At 41.0% G+C, this 18,521-nt stretch overlaps 1 protein-coding gene across 1 annotated transcript; it reads left to right on the plus strand.

Moving 5' to 3' along the window:
• The first annotated feature begins 6,641 nt into the window (after positions 1-6,641).
• Positions 6,642-7,850, plus strand: CXXC4 (CXXC finger protein 4). Its single transcript, XM_075543537.1, has one exon. The coding sequence runs from the start codon at positions 6,642-6,644 to the stop codon at positions 7,848-7,850; it is 1,209 nt and encodes a 402-aa protein (XP_075399652.1).
• Positions 7,851-18,521: the final 10,671 nt, after the last annotated feature.

The raw sequence follows: 18,521 nt of genomic DNA on the forward strand, positions 1-18,521 counted from the left end.
TTTATCAAGCTTGATAACCTTCCCCAGGAATTGGTCTCTCCTGACAACATGCCCAAAGTCTGTGAGATGAAGTCTTGCCATTCTCGCCCCGAAGGAGCACCCTGCCTATATTTCTTCCAAGACACACTTGTATCTCCTTATGGCAGGCAGTCCATGGGATTTCCAACATTCTTCTCTAGTACCTTAATTCAAACACATCCATTCTTCTCCGATCTTCCTTATTTAATATCCCACTTTCACATGCCCATGAGGCAATTCTAAGTACCACGGCTCAGGTCAGGCGCACCTGAGGTTTCGTCCTTGCTAACATCCTTGCTTTTCTTAAAGAAGTCATAGGTATCAATTATTCACCAGTCTTCCCTATTCATCATCCAACATTCACAAGCAATATGAAGAAATTTAAAATACCTTGGCTTGGGTTAGGCATCTCGATTCTAAAAGTGATATATTTGCTTCCCAATGCAAAGGGCCATTTGATTTTTTAATTTTCTTTAACTGTTGTATCCATGAGTGCTGTGGAGTAAAGTAAATTGAAATTCTGGCCATTTTCAATATCACCTTTCATATCATGACGTTGCTTATTGGTCCGGTTGTGAGGAGTTTTGTTGTCTTTAGGTTAAAATATATTTCATACTGAAGGTGGCAGTCTGTTCTCAACAGTAAGAACTTCCAGTCCTCTTCATAGTCAGCAAGCTAGATTATGCTATGTGCATTTTACTGGATGTTAATGAATCTTTCTCTGATCCTGATATTGCATTCTTCTTTGTAAGTACCTAGTCCAACTTCTTGGATTATTTGTTCATTCTTCATTTGAATAAAATAAGTACAGTGAAATGATTTGACATAGACACCTTAGTCCATCACAAAAGACCAAATATCGTGAGTCCAGTGCTATAAACGTCAAGATGAAGGCAGGCTTCTGCTGTGAAGAGATGTAATCTCCTGTTTTCCCAAGCAACAAGGCAGTGACCTGGCCCCGTTAGTGTCCCTGAACCACATGTGAGGTCTTCATTGATGTTCTCTATCTTACCTCACTGGGTTCTAATATCAATGGTAATGGTTACACAGGACTCACACACATAAGTCAGGATGAAAGGGAATTAACAAGTTGTAAGAAATGCTCAGAGTTGAGTTGTTTAACGGGACATGTTACAAAGTTCTTTCAAACCACTGCCAATAAATGTCCAAAGGGTCATGCCACTCTGCTGCAAACCTCAACCAGAAGGCATTCTGGATGGCACCTAACAAAAACAAATTTTGTTACCTAACATAGGGTAATTTCTCTTATCTTCAATTTCCTTATTTGCAAAAAAGGAAACAATAGTAACTACCTAAAATGGCTATTCCAAGAACAAAGTGAAGTAACTGCAAATAATTTAATGTGGTATATCACACAAATGGGATCTTAATAATAATTATTATTAATTAAGACTAATTTTTATGTGATTACTTTTATAAATAAGAAACTCAAATTCTTTGAAATATGAACCTTGTTTCTCACTTTTGGTCAACATTGTATTTTGAAAATGAGCTTAAGATTCCCTTTAGAAGGAGGGCAAATTTGATATTAGAGAAGTGATGTCTCTATTCTATTTAAAATTTTACCACAATTATCTGCAAAAAGTTAAAAATTCTGTCACTGGACTAATATTTTAATTATTTTCAAATGAAGTTTAAGACTCTGTCATCTTTTCAGTGTATTTTAACTCACTAAAAAATGAGTAGTTTGCTGACAAATTTCTTATAATATTTTCCTTAGAACAAACATCAAATGGAAAAGTTACTTCCTTATTTTTATAAAGTATTAGCATAAAGTTAAAAAATATCATGTCAAGTAACTTAAGTAACTACAGCTTCCAAGGTAGTTTGTCAAGTAATCATTTTGAATTTATAACAAGCTTCTTGTATGCTTAAAACATGGTGGAATATGCATGTTAATTGCATGGAATATGCATGTTAATCACCGAACGTATTAAATGTTGTCCACTGTCAGAATAGCACCGTCAACAGGCACAGCACAATCCTCCGTGTCTTTACAATCCATCCTCTTTCATTTTTAGACCCTTGATATGGTCAAGGTCAAACTTCGGAACATTCAAATACAGAGTGATTTAAAATCTGTCCTGCGCATTTTGTTACTAAGAGAAACAACACCATTAGGGACCCGTTTTCCCTTCCGAAGACTATCACTGCTTTATCGAGGGGTCTTAATTTAAATCTGAATAGACCGTTAGTGTACTTTATAACACACAATGACCTTTTCTGGTTCCACAAGTTAACATTCACCACCATATTTTTTCTTACCTAAAATTTACCAACGAAAAAATAATTCTTGGTTTTATATCTTATTTCATAACTACTTCTACTACATTTTTCATTAGTAAGCCAGGTATTCAGGAATAGCTCACTTTCTTTCAGGCAGTAGTGAAGAGGTTAATTCATAGCCACATATACAAGTGGGTTTTATTCATATTTAACCTGTAAGAGCAAAGGAGGTTAAGAAAGAGAGTCCTCTTCAGTTATTAAACTATTTCATCACAATCGAGAAGGGAAATGCTAATCACCTACTGATATAAAATAGATTGGTTAGCATCTGTATGAATACAGCGTCTGTGCAGTAAAGTTTGGAATTAGAAGGACAGGACAGTTCAGTTAAAAATCTGATTCAATCCTTGGAACTCCTGGATGGTACAGTAAAAGAAAGAGCAGGGGTGGGGGTGAGGGTAAACAAGGAGAGAGGCGGGGCGGGGGGGGGAGAGAGAGAGAGAAGAAAGATGAGTGATTTTGAGGTCAGTCAAGCATCACCCATTTCTTGCATTCTGCCATAATAATTTTTAAAGGGTCTAAATCACCAGAGACACTGATCCACTTTCCTGGCCTATCAAGACTTAAAATTCAGGGTAGATCAGGAGAGTCATCATAAAGCACGAAGTGAGATGCGAACTAAGAGCCTTCTTCAAAGGACCACGACCTCTCTCTGGGGTTCCTTGTATTGCTCCTCTCAACCCAGCCAGAACCCCCAGACAAGTTTATTTACACTCACAACTGCACTGCACACACACACACACACACACACACACACACACACACACACACACACACACCCTTGCGCCAGCAGAGAACGAGGGGCGGGCACGCCCTCTTTCCGTCCCCTCCAAACAATTATTGCGGAGAGCAAAAGAAAATAATGCACAGCCCCGCGTGCTCGGGTGCGGGCGGGCGGGCGCGGGCGCCCGGCGCGGGGAGGGCGGGCGGGCGGACGTGGCTCCCCTGCCCGGGAGAGGATTTGTGAAGAGGAGCGCTGGCCCGCGTGCGCCTCTTGTTCCCCGAGTAATTTGCAGCCAATCATCAGGAGGTGTCCGCGTCCCTGCGTCCGCCTCACCTCGGCGCCAGCCGCCCCCCTCACCCCGCCCCCAGCCTCCACGCCTCCTCCCCTGCCTTTCTCCCGGGCTCCCCTCCCCCAGCCACCACACACGCACACACACAAACAGAGCGCGCAGGGGGGAGGGTGCGAGAGGGAGAGACTCCCGGGCTCCCTCCCTCCCTCCCTCGCACACGGCGACTGGAGACGGACGGAGAGCAACGCGCTGGGAGAGGAGAGACCACCGAGCACAGCCCCGCGCTCTCACACATACACTCACACTCGGCTCTTGCCTCCCCCCGCCTCCTCCTCCTTCCACCCCCGCCACTAACACCATCTCCTCCTCCTTCTCTCTGCAACAAGCAAAAAAAAAAAGCCATTTACAGGTATTTTTTTTGATCCGCATATTTATTTATCCCCCCCCTCCCCAACAGTTTGTTTACAAGTATTAAAGTTGTAATTGGGAGCTGCCAAGACACATCTGGATTTGTGTTTCTTTGTGTTAAGGGGTGAGGTGCAACTAATTAAAGGCAGACTGGCAGCGTCTGCCAATTCTAAGGCTCCCCACATAAAAAGAGACTGGTAAGTGATTGTTCTTTCTCTTTCTTTGGCTTTTTTTCTTCTTCTTAAATGTTTGCTGTCCGTTGGGATTGTAAAAGTAGATTATTAATGCTGGACCCCAGCAATAAAAGGCGTCGCTGTAGCTGTATTAATTTATTAATTAATCTGCACCCGCCCCTCCTCCTGAATGTTAAATATGACCTTTGATCTCTGTGTCTCTGGTAGACCAGACCTACAGTATTAGGCATGTACAGTCACATTGTTTAAAGGCAAAGGATCATGAAGTATGGATGTCTAATCTAGCTGTGGTATAGTTATTTGTGCGTGTTTTATTTTGCTTTTTAAAGAAAATCCAAACAATAGCTGTAGCTTAGGTACCTTTTTCATGCCCCAGAGATGCATTGATTAAACAATAATGACCTGGATACTGGACACAATCGTTTTCTACAGTTTCTGGTTCTTTTAAGGCTTGAGGGGAAGGGGTGGTGGTGGTGATGGCAATAAGAAAAGCAAGGAAGCTTCTGTGTGGAAGCTCACTCTAATACTCTGAAAATGGGACATTACATTCTTTCTCTATTTGGAACAAGGTCAGAAGACTAAAATGTTGAAATGTCCCTCCACTCAGTGTGCTGATACCTAATGCATGGTGGGCATAACTAGTTTTTTAGAGAGTAGCTCTAACAGCTACAATGTAGTCAGAAGAAACTGAAGCTCTCTGCAGGTTCTGGCTGTGTCTTCCCCACCCCCTGCCCCAAGCATCAAGACTATTTAGCTGGGAGCATTTGGGGGCCACCCTTTGTACTACCTCGGAAGGCAGTTTTCCCTAATGCGAAACCACAGAGGTGGTTCCAGAGTGATTAGGGACTTGCTGTGATTGAAAGATGCCTGCTAGCTTCTAATCCAGCCTGGGGTGAGGTTCCTTATCTTGATTTACTTTGCCTAATAGGGATTTGTTTACATAAACTCTTCTTTTTAGGGCACCTCAGCAGTAAGACTTGAAGTTTTTGCTCTTGGAGTTTGGGCATAAATGGTTCATTAATCTAATTATAAGCATAATTACTATAATTGATATCCATTTTTTGAACTCTGAATCTGTTAGCTGAGTCTACTGGGCCCCCATTTAGATAATCCCTGAACTCCACATTCTAGACCAATATGTGGATCTCAAAAAATGTCACAATAAAGAACCTGGCACACACAATCTGGAAACAAAGAAAGAAACTGGGGTGTTTTTTGTTTTGTTTTGTTACTACAGACTTTGTGTTTTTGCTTTACTTCTTAAAATGATGTGATGCACCTCTCCCTCTAACCAGCAACTGAAACCCCCCTCCTCCTAAAGCATGATATTGGCCTGTAAGAAATGAAGCGAATGCAAATATCCAGTTAACATTAAACTTTCCTATAAAAAAAAGAAAGAGAGGAAAATTATTTTAACAGTTATTTCTTTGGTTAAAAAAAAACACCCCTTGACTCAATGTAAAAATCATTGGGACCTCCTTTTTCAAAAGTCCCATGCTTGTCTCTTGTCTTGAGAAGAGATAATCTCCATTGGAAAAGATCAGGGATATTCTCACAGAGGCTGCAAGCATTTGGTTACAAACCTGTGACATTGCTTGTATGACTTCAAAACAAAACAAAATAAAAACCTGGATATTTCTTTCCGGTTTTTTTAGAACAAGTCCAACACCACTCTCTTACTCCCCTCTCTCCCCCAAACCCCACCACCAAATGGCTGGTACAATTGAGACCTGTCCTTGGGCCATTGAATTAAGAGCCTAACAGAGCCAGCTGTGCTGGGATTCAAACTAATGACCGCAGACACAGAAGGACACTGTGGCAGCTGGTAGTCCTTTTTTCCCTAGCTCTTTAGTTCAGATTGTATGTGGGCAGTCTCTCAGCCCTCAGTAGCATTGTGTTTGCTTACAGTTTGTACTCGGATGCATTGTAGACTTTTCCCAGTACTTCATTTGCTAATTTCCTGCTCATGTTCTTCACAGGGCCATTGCTGTGTTCTACTTTACAGCATTTGCATGCCCAGGCAGCATTTGTTCACACATTTCATAATGTTTAAGTGCCCTCTGCTTCTAGGTAGTATCGCCCTCCCACCCCTGATTTGCATGTCTTTAGCACTCCAATTGCCCTTTTCCCTCGGCATTTGTCACCTCCGTCTTCCCTCTTTCCCTGGGTATCCTGGCTATTAATACATTTTTCTCAGTAGGGTTATAAGAATAGGGGGGAGGAGCTGTGATGTGCTGGGGGGAGGGAGGGAACCAGGAGTTAGGAGGGTTGGTGGGGGAGAGTGGGAAAAGGGGGGGGGAAATCGCATTTTGACGATTGTTATGCAAACGATCTGACCGATGAATGTGGGAGCGTTCCCTGTCTGCTGTGGGGTAGTAAGGCTGTTTATTTATTTTTAATATTTTTCCGCGTGCAGCTCGATGGAATGACTTTCTTTATTTTAGTTGTAACAGTTGGAGCATAATGCCAAGGAAGACGCTGCCTGGGAATTCACCGTGTGTGGAAATGCGCCCCACAGAGGAATAAAGCAACCCTCACCTTGCTCTCCCCACCCGGACCCACTCTCCCCTCCTCCCTCGGCCCCCACCCCAACACCACCATCACTCCCTTCCCTCCCCCCCACCTCCCCCCCTTTCCCACCCAGGTGTCGGACCAGGCGGTCCCCACTTCCACCCTGCACCCCTTCTTCCCCCCCTGCACCATGAACACCAATGTCTGCGTGGAGCCCGGGCCGAGCCCGGAGGCCCCGGGCTTACCCAAGGAGAGCCACCTGCCCGAGGGGGCCCTCAACAGCCTTGTGGATTACAACTCGGAGATGGAGCGCTACCGCTCCTTTGCGACCTCCTTCTACAAGACCAACGGGGGCGCCTTCCCGCAGGCGGCCAAGATCGCGCGCATCACCACCCCCATCTTCCCCAGCAGCGCCGCCGCCGCCGCGGCCGCCGCGCGCATCGGCATGTCCCCCTGGAACTGCGACAACGCGGCCACCGCCGCCGCCGCCACCGCCATGCTCTGGGGCAGCGGCGGGGGCGGCGGCGGGGGAGGGGGCGGCGGCGGCGGCGGGGGCGGCGGGGGCGGCAGGAAATCCTCCTCCGCCGCCGCCTCCTCCTCCGCCTCCTCCTCGGCGATCCTCCCCGCCGGCGGCGGCGGTGGCGGTGGCGGTGGTGGTGGCGGCGGCGGCGGTGGCGGCGGCGGCGGCGGCGGCGGCGGCGGCAGCAGGACCAGCATGCACCACCGAAACGACTCCCAGAGGCTGGGGAAAGCTGGCTGCCCGCCAGAGCCGTCGTTGCAAATGGCAAATACTAATTTCCTCTCCACCTTATCCCCCGAACACTGCAGACCTTTGGCGGGGGAATGCATGAACAAGCTCAAATGCGGCGCTGCTGAAGCAGAGATAATGAATCTCCCCGAGCGCGTGGGGACTTTTTCCGCTATCCCGGCTTTAGGGGGCATCTCATTACCTCCAGGGGTCATCGTCATGACAGCCCTTCACTCCCCCGCAGCAGCCTCAGCAGCCGTCACAGACAGTGCGTTTCAAATTGCCAATCTGGCAGACTGCCCGCAGAATCATTCCTCCTCCTCCTCGTCCTCCTCGGGGGGAGCTGGCGGAGCCAACCCGGCCAAGAAGAAGAGGAAACGGTGTGGGGTTTGCGTGCCCTGCAAGAGGCTCATCAACTGTGGCGTCTGCAGCAGTTGCAGGAACCGCAAAACGGGACACCAGATCTGCAAATTTAGAAAATGCGAAGAGCTGAAGAAAAAACCTGGCACTTCGCTGGAGGTCAGAGGAGATGATTTCTTGTTTCCCAGTCTCCCCCCTTCCCTGCGCACTCCCCTCTCCTCTCCCCTCCAGGGCTTCTGGTCCAGCCTCAGGATGCAGCAGCCCTTTTCTGAAGCTTCACTCCAGTTGTAAGTTACAGTGGGAGGTGGAATGCCAAGGGCAAGGCCTCCCCGCCTCCTTTCTGGATGCTGCACCTCACTTGGAACCACCTCCCAGATGAGGAGGGCGCCCCTCCTTTTTCTCTCTAGGGGGAAAATATAATGTAATTGGTTTGAAAAATTACAAGTTTCCCATTCAATATGGTCAGAGTTCTCCCTTGGTGATTTAAGAAGCCACACTCCTCTATTTTTTAAATGTTTTTTTTTTTCAGATAAAGGGAAAGAAAACAAATGCACCTTTGCCCAAAGGGCTGAACACATCGCATCTTATATATTCTTGTTGACCGAGAGAGCCCTATGAGTGGCCCATTTATAATAGGGGCCTCTGAGTGACACACAAGTCTATGTCTTCATAAGAAAAAACAAAAACTGCAACAGTGGATGATTGAAGAGGGGTTCAGATGGGGCTTTTTCTCCCTTCACCTTATCGAGTTTTACACCATGACAATATACTTCCCATTTTAATTTCTACATATTTTGTATTTTTGAGTGTCGGATACTGAACATTACCCTGAAATTTTTAAGGAGACAGAATTTAGCACCCAGTCACACAATTTTAGAGAAGGTGGTGGTAATTTTGTTGAAACATTGTTATCTATAGTTTCAGAAACTAATGATTCCTAAGATTTGGTTACAGACCAAATCCTTTGGGCTCTGCCTTTGACAAAATAACTAAATTTTGGGTTGTCAAAATTGTTCTTTACACTGAGCACTTGTTTTTTTTAATTGATAGACCTGTATGGTCAATAACAGTTTCAGTTTTTCCTATGTGACTTTAAATAGACAAGATGCTAATCCTCAGTTAAGTAACCTTTACCTTAGACTTGTAATTACATGAAATAGAAAAAATTGTTCGGTGGAAATTTCCTGTAGTATCCTCAGCAAAACACAACGAGGAAAGGTTGAAAATTACAGGTGAAATTATTTGGGTGGTATATTAAGCAATAAAATATGCACACGAAATTATTTCTAGGCCCTTGGTATTAAAATCTAGATTAGGTGGTGAAGTGTTCATGTGGACATGGTTGGTAACTTTGAGCCATTCCATGAACTGCATTGTAGGATAAGAGTGGTCTCACAAGTTATCCTTAGAGATATATCAGTGTAATCTTTTAAAAATGATAAATACAGCTTATAGGTGATTTATTCAGAAAGAGCTGGGAATTAGGCTGTAAAAGAATATAGCAAAAGAGTTAATGATCTCTGTTGCATGATCTCTGTTGCAGTGTGTTGAACATACACAGAATATAGATCTTTAAAACTTTTATTAATACAAATCAAATCAAATAGCACTTTGAGTTTCTAAAATGCATAATTGTATTGATATTATTATTGATTATGATCAATTCCATCCAAATACTGCAATGATTCCCCTCTCTACCCCACCCCACCCCACTTTTTTTTTTTTTTTGAGAACTCCATCTCTTCATTCAAAAGTTTCACTTTTACTCCAGGACAGTTTGTTATTTGTCCTCTGGCAACTCCATATGGAGGGAAAAAAATGCAGATCCAGGTGTTTTCTTATTTAGCAAAAATTAACCTTTTCCCCTCATTGGATTGGTTTATCATAATTTCTTTAGGTCTCTAACATCCAAAGGAAATGAAGAGTGAATGCTAAAATGTTCTGTTAATACGCACATGGCCCTTATGTTTCCTCATGAAATGTTGTCCTTAGAATTACAGAGTTGGTGTTGCTATTGATCCTCAGCTTCAGTTGGACTCATGGCCCTCTCTCCCACGTTAAGATACTATGGTGCATAAAGGCCACGGAATAATTCCGATTTGCTTGCTAAGTAACCTGCAGCACTTTCTATGTTGATGATTGGTCAAAAGAGATTTCACAGATTTCCTTCCCCACCCACCCACCCACCACCCTTTTTGGATACATTTCTCTGACAATCTTGCTATGATGTTTACTCTCCTGAGACATTTGCTGCAGAACCCAATAATATCACCTTTCCTTCCCATTTATAATGCACATACGGGGTGCGGGGGGGGGGGGGTGTCTCTGATCTTCAAATGGTTGCGGGGGGAGGGGAAGCAAGTGTTCTCTTTGTGTAAGCCTCTAGTCTGGTATTCTTATCTGAACTTTAGACTGCATTCTACCTGAGGCTCAAAACTTAGAACAATAGTTGAAGACTATAAGGCAGAAAGAAAGAAAAGGAACACGTGGAAAAACTTGACTAAGATTCCATTCAGGTCATTAAAGGAGGCAATGACAGCATGATTGCCTTAAGCACATGTGTAAGCACAGGGCTCTGGCTGTAGGAAACCAGCTGGATGCATGTCAGAGTGACAGGCATGACATGACTGAACCAAAGCTGGAACAGTGTGGGTGCAGGTCAGTGAGAAGTCCTCCTGCTGACCTGGCTTCCCTCTCTAATTTGGTTCCTGTGAATTCTCATCATCTGAGGGGATGTTTCAGCGTTTGGTTGGACTCCCGGAGTGAGGGCGGGGATGCGGGCAATCATCATAGATACTACCTGTGGAGTTCAGGTTTCAGTTCAGTAGCTAGTATTTGTTGAATTACAAATTATAGAAACCAGTTAACATCTGGACCATAATTACTATTTGCACTCTTACTGCCTCAAACCTGTGTGCCCGTCTTCCCTTTGTTTGTCTATCCCAAAGACTAGAGGAATGCTCAGATTTTCAGGGGGAGTAAAACTGAAATCAAGACAAACACATGGATGTGTAGAAATGCTTGCCCACATTTCTAAAGGCCTGCCTTCTAACATTCCTTTTAAAATGGGTTTAATTATTTCCTAGTAGATCTGAGTAATCTCACTTGAAGGTTGTCTTAATGCCTTAGAAACAGATATATAAAATCATATTTCAATAATTTCAAATGACATTGTACCTGAAATATAGTTTTCCTATGATAGTGTGCCTGCACATTTGCACATGCCTGTATTCATTTAGTGCTTTACTATATTAAGACATTCATTAATTATTCAAAGTAGCTACAACAAGCGCGTCATTCCTTTTGTGTGATAAAGCTTATTTAAGAAAAAAGTATATCTTAAATGATCAATATATAGTTCCTAGGGCTCTTAACTCATACAGCATATGATTCAGTATTGACTCGATGGCAGAGGTTTGGAGTTGTTAGGTATCTTAAGCACATGATCACGTAAGAAGTGCTTATGATAATAAGTAACACATTTACCAGCAAAGGTAATTGTTTAGTTTTTATATTCACATCCTTTATATTTCTGATACTAGGTTCTAGTTTTTGTTGTTGTTTTGTTTTTAATATCCTGGCTCCAGGGATAAAGTTGTCCTGTGAGCAACTCTGGCCTCTTGGTCCCTGAACATTGTTCAGGTGACATGATTGATCTCTGTGGGAGAGCATTAGAGACCACACAGATGTGGTTTCTCTCCCATTAGTTGATTTATGGAATTACATTAGTAAGCAGTGCCTCAGGAGGTTCCCCTGCCCCCACTCTTTGCTTTCTTTGCTGCAAGTTACATGCCACACCACAAGCGTTTTCCACTAGCTGGAGAACCGATTAGAAAGGAGCAAGTTACAGTGGATATAGAATGAGAACCTGGAATATCACCAAATAATCTTTGTTGTTTCCTTTATTAAAAAGAAAAACATCTGCTGGTTTTATAAATCGGATCACCGAACTATTTTTCACAAGTTGGATTTAGCTTCTGAGATGTTGGAGGAAACCATAGTCTCTGAAACTTACAACTTGATTTAGATGAGTGTTTTGAGGGAATTTCTTTATACATACACTGTTAAGTATACATAATATATATATACTTAATACAAATGGCAGTTGTACAATCTGCCCTCCCCCCATGCGAATGGCAACTGTAAAATTCTGGACCAAGAACACACAGCAGTCTGAGCAGAAGGATGTCATCTGCTTCCTAGAGAAATTCACTTGTAGACCACACACATAAAAGAGATGTCACTCACATTCCTGTCTGTCTTTGAATACAGCACTCTGGTGTTGTAGTAGTTAGCACACTGAGCTGCAAACCATGGTGGGGTGGTTGGGGGGAGAAGAAGGGGGGGGTCGGTAAATGGTTTGAATGGACCAGCTGCCACTACAAGGGAGAAAGATATGCCAGTCTGCTTCCCCCAGATTACAGCCTTGCCAACCCAACTGGGCAGTTGTACTCTCTGCTACAGGATCTCTCTGAGTCAAATTGACTCCAGGTAACTAGTGTAGTTTGGTATTTTGCAAGTTAAATAACAAAATCACTTAGTGGTTGGACATGTCATAAATTTTAAAGTTTGGCAATTTTATTTTTTAATACTTAGGGACAGTGGGCATGATTTATGCTTCAAATGGAAGCATTCACCAGTTAAACCCTTATTCATAATTTAAAAAGGAGTGTTCAATTTTAAGACCCAAACACTCCAACATAAGCAGATGCATATTTATTTTCATCTAAATTGCAAAATATGTTTTGCTATTAAGGGAAAGAAGTTATTGGCAAAATGCAAACATTTTTTTTACCATATTAGCACTGGAATGTGACTAGTGGTATTATTATGCTAATAATACCATATTAGCACACAGATTCTGAACTGTAAATGATGGGGGGGGGAAGCTCAAAGTTCAGTTTTGACAAAAGTCATACAACAGATTTGTGGCAAAGGTAAGCAATTATATTACAACACTGAGAGTCTCTTTTCATGATACATTTGTGAAATAGAGTCTACAGTGTTTCTAAAAGTACACATTGTGAATAATTCTTAGATTAAAAATAATATGCCACCCAGAACCATGCACATTCTATGTAATCTTTAGATGGGAATTAGAATTAAAGTAATTAAATCCATTTACAAATTACACTGTAAAATGTTTATTTGAAACTTAACCATCATTACTCAAAATTCAAATGAAGTTCACTAGTAGAACAAATTAAACAACAAAAGTAGATTTCAAATTAATTTAAAAATATTTGAAAAGATAAAGGAAATGTATCAAGAGAGAAAAATGCTTAATTAAAAACATTTTTTAGATGAATTGATTACCAATATTTTGGTGAGTCTTTGTTATCTAATTTTCTGAATGAATAGGTAGAAGATTTTTTATAATCAAACAAATATTGATAAATAGAATCATTTGATAAATCATCTGTAAGACTAAAAATCAAAAGGTGTGTTGAAAGGATGAGCAGTCCATCCATATTCAGTAGTTAGCACATTGCTTACCAGGTCTGAGACTGAAGATCTATTGGGGCTGACTCCAAATACATTGGTAGAGTATTACTCCTGCATTATAGAGAAACCTCTAACTACTTGAGAATTTCCCACTAAGAGGCTGAGAAAGTGCTTTTAAAAATGCCTTCTAAAGGAACACTGGCACTCTTAGAGTTCACTTTTTAGCCCCCCATTGGTCAGAATAGCTGAATAAGTAAGTAGTGCATATCTAACCCCCCCCCCAAAATTCCTCCCAACCTTTACTGTGAAAAAGTTTAACAAAATGTTCTACTATTCAATAAAGTTCATGTGACATGATTTAGTTTCTTACATCTATTTTTTGCTTACCTTACAAAATATTTCTAGAACACTTGTATTTGTCATACAGAAATATATAGTTAAATTAATAGGTTAAATTCAAGATTTATTAAAGGGTTCTCTAGATATGCAAGTTTGAGAGTGACCAACTTTTCATTTTTATCTCCCTTCTTATTTCCAGATTAGCTTTTGAAAAGAAAATTTGAACCCCAAACAGATGGTAAAATCTTTCCTTTTGGTTAAGTAGTGTGATTTTCAAGCACTTATTACAATGTAAAGTGATGTTGGTTGAGGGGCTTAGGACTCTGGAAAATTCTACATTTTCCCCCGCAAAAAAATATAAAAACATTTTTTCTAATCTGTGTCAATTTTAAGGAATGTGTGTGCATAATGTTGTCGCTTTGTTTGTGCTGCAGTGTTCTGATTCTCTGCAGACTTCTCCAGCTAACATTAGACTGTTATCTGGACTAATTTCAAATTTTTGCGAGAAGGGCACACAGCTGAGTTCTTCTTTAACTCATCTTGTGTTCCATCCCATGCAGACACCTGTGCTGAAATTGAATTCTTCTTCTGGGTCGTCCGACAGCCTCCCTCCCTCCCTTCAGCATCATGTGTTTTCAGTTGTTTATTGAGTTATGTTGCCCCATGCTTCAGATGCTACAGCCATTTAACAATGTTGAAGACTGAGCTCTGCAGGAGCTAAAAGGATCCCAGCAGGCTTGTTAACTTCTACTGTAAACTATCATGAGGAACATTTTTTTTTCCTCTGTGAAACTTGGGGGCTTTCTGTTAATTTATTTTAAGAGGATAAGAGTCCACAGCCAGGTCGGAGGTCAGGCTCAGTGCCTTTCCCCATTTTTTCTATTAATATTAAGCCCACCAAGCATATGTTATGTTTCCCACTCAAAACAAAATGAAAACATGAGCAATAACTGTTTTTAAAGAGCTTATATTAAAAAATGCATTTCCTTGGCTGGCATTGAATGACTATGTAAACTATTTATACTCTTAAGTATTACTATTATTTTAAACTCTTTCATTTATTTAATAATTAAAAATTACATTTTCACCATATGGCCACATCTTTAGGTAAGAGTTTGTGGAAAAAACTAGTAGTGTCAAGTTACTTGCCAGTTGAGCACTGTTTGGTACATCACCATACTAGAATAATAAATTAAAGTATAAGGAAATTATATGTACATGTTTCATAGCATCACATCCTCAGAGTTTTCAGAAATGAATGTCCAAAGAGACAGTTTTGTGGCTGATAAAAGAAATGTTTATTTTGATTACCTAGTTCCACAAAGAGTTCACTTGGAGATAAGCCTGACAAACAAGGATTGGGATATTGTAGAATAGTTTAATCCTGGGTAGAAATAAAGCAATGATATAATTTTTAAGATTAGTAAATTGGGATATTTTTTAATCCGAAGAGTATATGTGAAGTGAAATCAGTAAGCAATAATGGAAAAAGCTGGTGTTTCTCTAGGAAAAATGAGTGATGCATCCTGAAGGACTTGAATATTAATCAAGAAGGCTTTAAAAGGATAAGAAAATACCTAAATCAGAATATGTTCTCGTACAGAGAGGGATTTTTCCCACGATGGGAAGGGGCACTTGCTGTGCTTCAGCAGCTGTATAAGTTTCTCAGAGAAGGGAACATGTAAGAAGCAGGCATATACTTTCATCCCCCCGCTCCCTGCCCCCTCCTCCCCCCAGCGTATTTGAAGTCAATACATTTGGCGTGGGCGTTGGAGCTGAGGGTTTAGTCAAGTGGAGTATCGGCTGACTTAGAGACGGAAAAGCAGACTGTTATAGCAGAAATTATTATTTTCACTTCAGCCCGGGAAACATTTGGAAACACGTGTAACTAAGGGAGAATCTTTCCAATTTTGGGGTGGGAGATGGGATTCCATTTGCATCTCATCTGCATCACAAGTCATATTTCAGAGGGCATCCTTGAGGAAGTGGAGAAAAGTGTCAAGCTAGGGAGAAGATTGTGCTGAAAATGCTGTGTCTTGCTCAAGGACTGAAAAATAAAATAGAATAACAGCCCAAACTGGATGATTGATGGCATCAAAAGGCTCGAGATCAAGTGTAAGGAAGAGAGAAAGGGACATATGCTTATAGACCTGGGAGAAGCATGGGCATTTCTCTGTCCTTCAGCACTTCTGACAAATTCTGGACAAGTTATATTTTCTCCTAAACTTTACCAAAAAAAAAAATGAAGAAAGAAATACAACTTTTAAAAGCATAGAAAACCGTATCAGTCTAATTGTGTGGTTGTTAGTGGTGGACATGGTGATTGTTCATGATGGTGAAATCAGTAGTAGAAAAATAATTGTGCTGGAGGTTACTTCTCAATAGAAAATCTTCCTTAGAGGTTAAATGAGATAGTTTTAGTGGAGTTGAGTAAGGGTGAAAGACAGCGCTGTTCGTTGTAGGTAGAAGAGAAGGGGGAAGTTGTGGGATCTTTTATGAAACATTAAATATTATATATATTTTTACTTTTAACTCATTAAAAAAACCAAAAGCAATACTGTTGTGCTTCTGTGCCAAAGGTAATATATAGAGCCTTCCCTCTAAGACTGCAAGTTAAAGACTTAAATTCATTACGAAGTGCAGTATTTTTCCCTCATATGACTCTCGATACATGAATAAGTTACCCGTTGGACTGCCACCACAAAAGGTCAGCAGTTCAAACCCACTAGTTTCTCTGTGGGAGATGAACGAGACTTCCTGTTCCTGTAAAGACTGACGGCCTAGCAAACTCAGTAGCTCATTTCTCCTCTACCCTATATGGTTGCTGTGAGTTAGATTGGACTCAGTGGCAATGACTGACTGACCAAAATACTAGCCATTGAAAACTCAATGGAACACAGTTCTAGTCTAGCATTCTAGTCCAAAGGGACCTCGCAGCAACTTTTGTTTTTTTTATGGTGTAGAGCAGTGTTTTTCAAACTACACAGTAATGGTTCTTGAAATCAATGTGTTGGTTTACCACCTGTATATTTAGAAATTGTAATGAAGTAGAGTTGGACAAAATATCTATAAATGCATCACATTGCAATAGAGTAAATATTGTTAAACTTCTCTTCCCCTTGTGTATCTACATAAATGCATGTGAATGCATGTACTGGCCTGTTGTATAAAATGTATTTCTAACTATGGATTCAAGTCAAAATAAGTTTGAAAAACACTGGTCGTGCAACAGCAACAATACTATTTAACAAATGTGTAGTGAAGAAAATTATATTTCTTCACAGAATGCTGTTAACAGGATAAATAGTAAAATTTAAATATTTTTATATAATGTGTCTTTCCTTCTTCCAGGCTATATGTTACTGAGTATATGGCATTACTAGACACCTAGTAAATCCTTCATAATTTTCATTTAGCAAATTTGGGCTTAGGAAAAGCCTGTTCTTTTCTAAGATTTGTATTCAGTATCATGGATACATTTATATATACATATATTTGTGTGGTATGTGTATACACTCACAGATATATAGACACCTGTATGCATGTGTGTATACATATGCATATCTTGGGACTCAAACTTTATGTTTAAAATCCTTCTCCACCCCCAATAGGTATGTAATACCTTAATGTGGGTCCTCCATCCTAGTTATTTCATTTTCCACTAATATATATAATTCTCAGTTTAAAAATGACATAATTAGAATTTTAGAATTCTTTGGAAACAATCTCAAATCTAGTTATAAACCTCTAGATTCCTTTATTCACACTTGGCCTAGTTAATTCCCACATTTAGATAAGATAGAGACCCATATGATTGCTACCTACTAGGTATGTGGTTATATGTTACAATGTTTCTACTAATATTCCAGAAGTTTTTAAGTAATCACAACAAAAAGAACACCTGCCTTAAATATCTTGAGAGAAAAATCTCTGTAATGAGTTGTTTCCAGGTCTAGTTTAGGAGTATTGGATGCCCTCTTTCATTTGAGAGATATAAAACTTTCCTTTGAATGCAAGAAGGTAGGGCCCGAGGGAGGAGAAAGGAAGCAGGAAGAGAAGTCGGGAGAAGGGGAGAAACAGGAAAGACAGAAGACATCAAATTATCTTCTTAAAGTTTTAAGGCAAACAGTGCATTGTGGCAGACAGATGCTACACAAGATCATCTTGAGTCACATTGAAATAAAATGCGAGTCAAAAGAGTTGAAGTCTCAAAATGTATAGAAAGAATCTAAGGGTCTCAATTTAGGTTCAAACAAACAAACAAACAAACAAACAAACAAAAACCTCAGGGCTCTGGAATCCATGCCAACACATTGAAAAGGGTGGAACTGTCCCATGTGTCGGAGACAAACTCTTTACAGGAGTTAGAAAGCCCATCTGTCTCCCGCAGAGTGGTTAGTGGTTTCAAACTGCTGACCTTGCCGTTAGCAGCCCAATGTGTAGCCACTAACCACCATAGTCGGGTGTCAGAATCATTCCATCAGGGTAATTGAAACACGCAAAAACTTACATGAGAAGACTAATGTTTAAAACAGTGGTGTTTAGGTAGATAGAGGCAGTCCAGTCCATGGATGACTTCTGTAATTGTTAAAACAGTGAAAATTTTGAATGACAATAAGGAGAAATCACTGAAAGCTAACTAATTAATGTAGAGAATGTATCCCAGGGGAAGATAAAAAACAGTCTTGATCATTGCACCCTGTAAACCTTTACCTCTAAATATTAGATGTATTAATTTCTTTTGCTAGTAACTGATGTAGATTGTTCTGGTGGTGTAGTGGGTTATGCCTTCAGCTGCTAACCACAAGGTCAGTGGTTTGAACCCACCAGCCGCTCCCCTGGAGGAAGATGGGGCTGTCTACTCAGGCAAGGATTTAGAGCAGGGGTTCTCCACCTTCCTAATGCCGCCACCCTTTAATACAGTTTCTCATGTGGTGGTGCCCCTCCCTCCCAACCATAACATGATTTTTGTTGCTGCTTCATAACTATAATTTTGGTACTGTTATGAATCCGCGACCCTTGTGAAAGGATCATTCAACCCCCAAAGGGGTTGCCACTCATAAGTCAGAAACTGCTAATTTAAAGTATTCAAATCCAGAAAGGCAGTTCTACTCTGTCCTATTTGGTCAATGAGTGGGAACTGGAGCGATGGCAATGTGTTTGGTGTTTGAAGCAATT

The sequence above is a fragment of the Tenrec ecaudatus genome, chromosome 3, assembly GCF_050624435.1.
Source record: "Tenrec ecaudatus isolate mTenEca1 chromosome 3, mTenEca1.hap1, whole genome shotgun sequence".
Lineage (NCBI taxonomy): Eukaryota > Metazoa > Chordata > Mammalia > Afrosoricida > Tenrecidae > Tenrec > Tenrec ecaudatus.

Bases quoted from the DNA above. Each gene is read 5' to 3' on its own strand.
- CXXC4 (XM_075543537.1), top strand. From the start codon at position 6,642: ATGAACACCAATGTCTGCGTGGAGCCCGGGCCGAGCCCGGAGGCCCCG.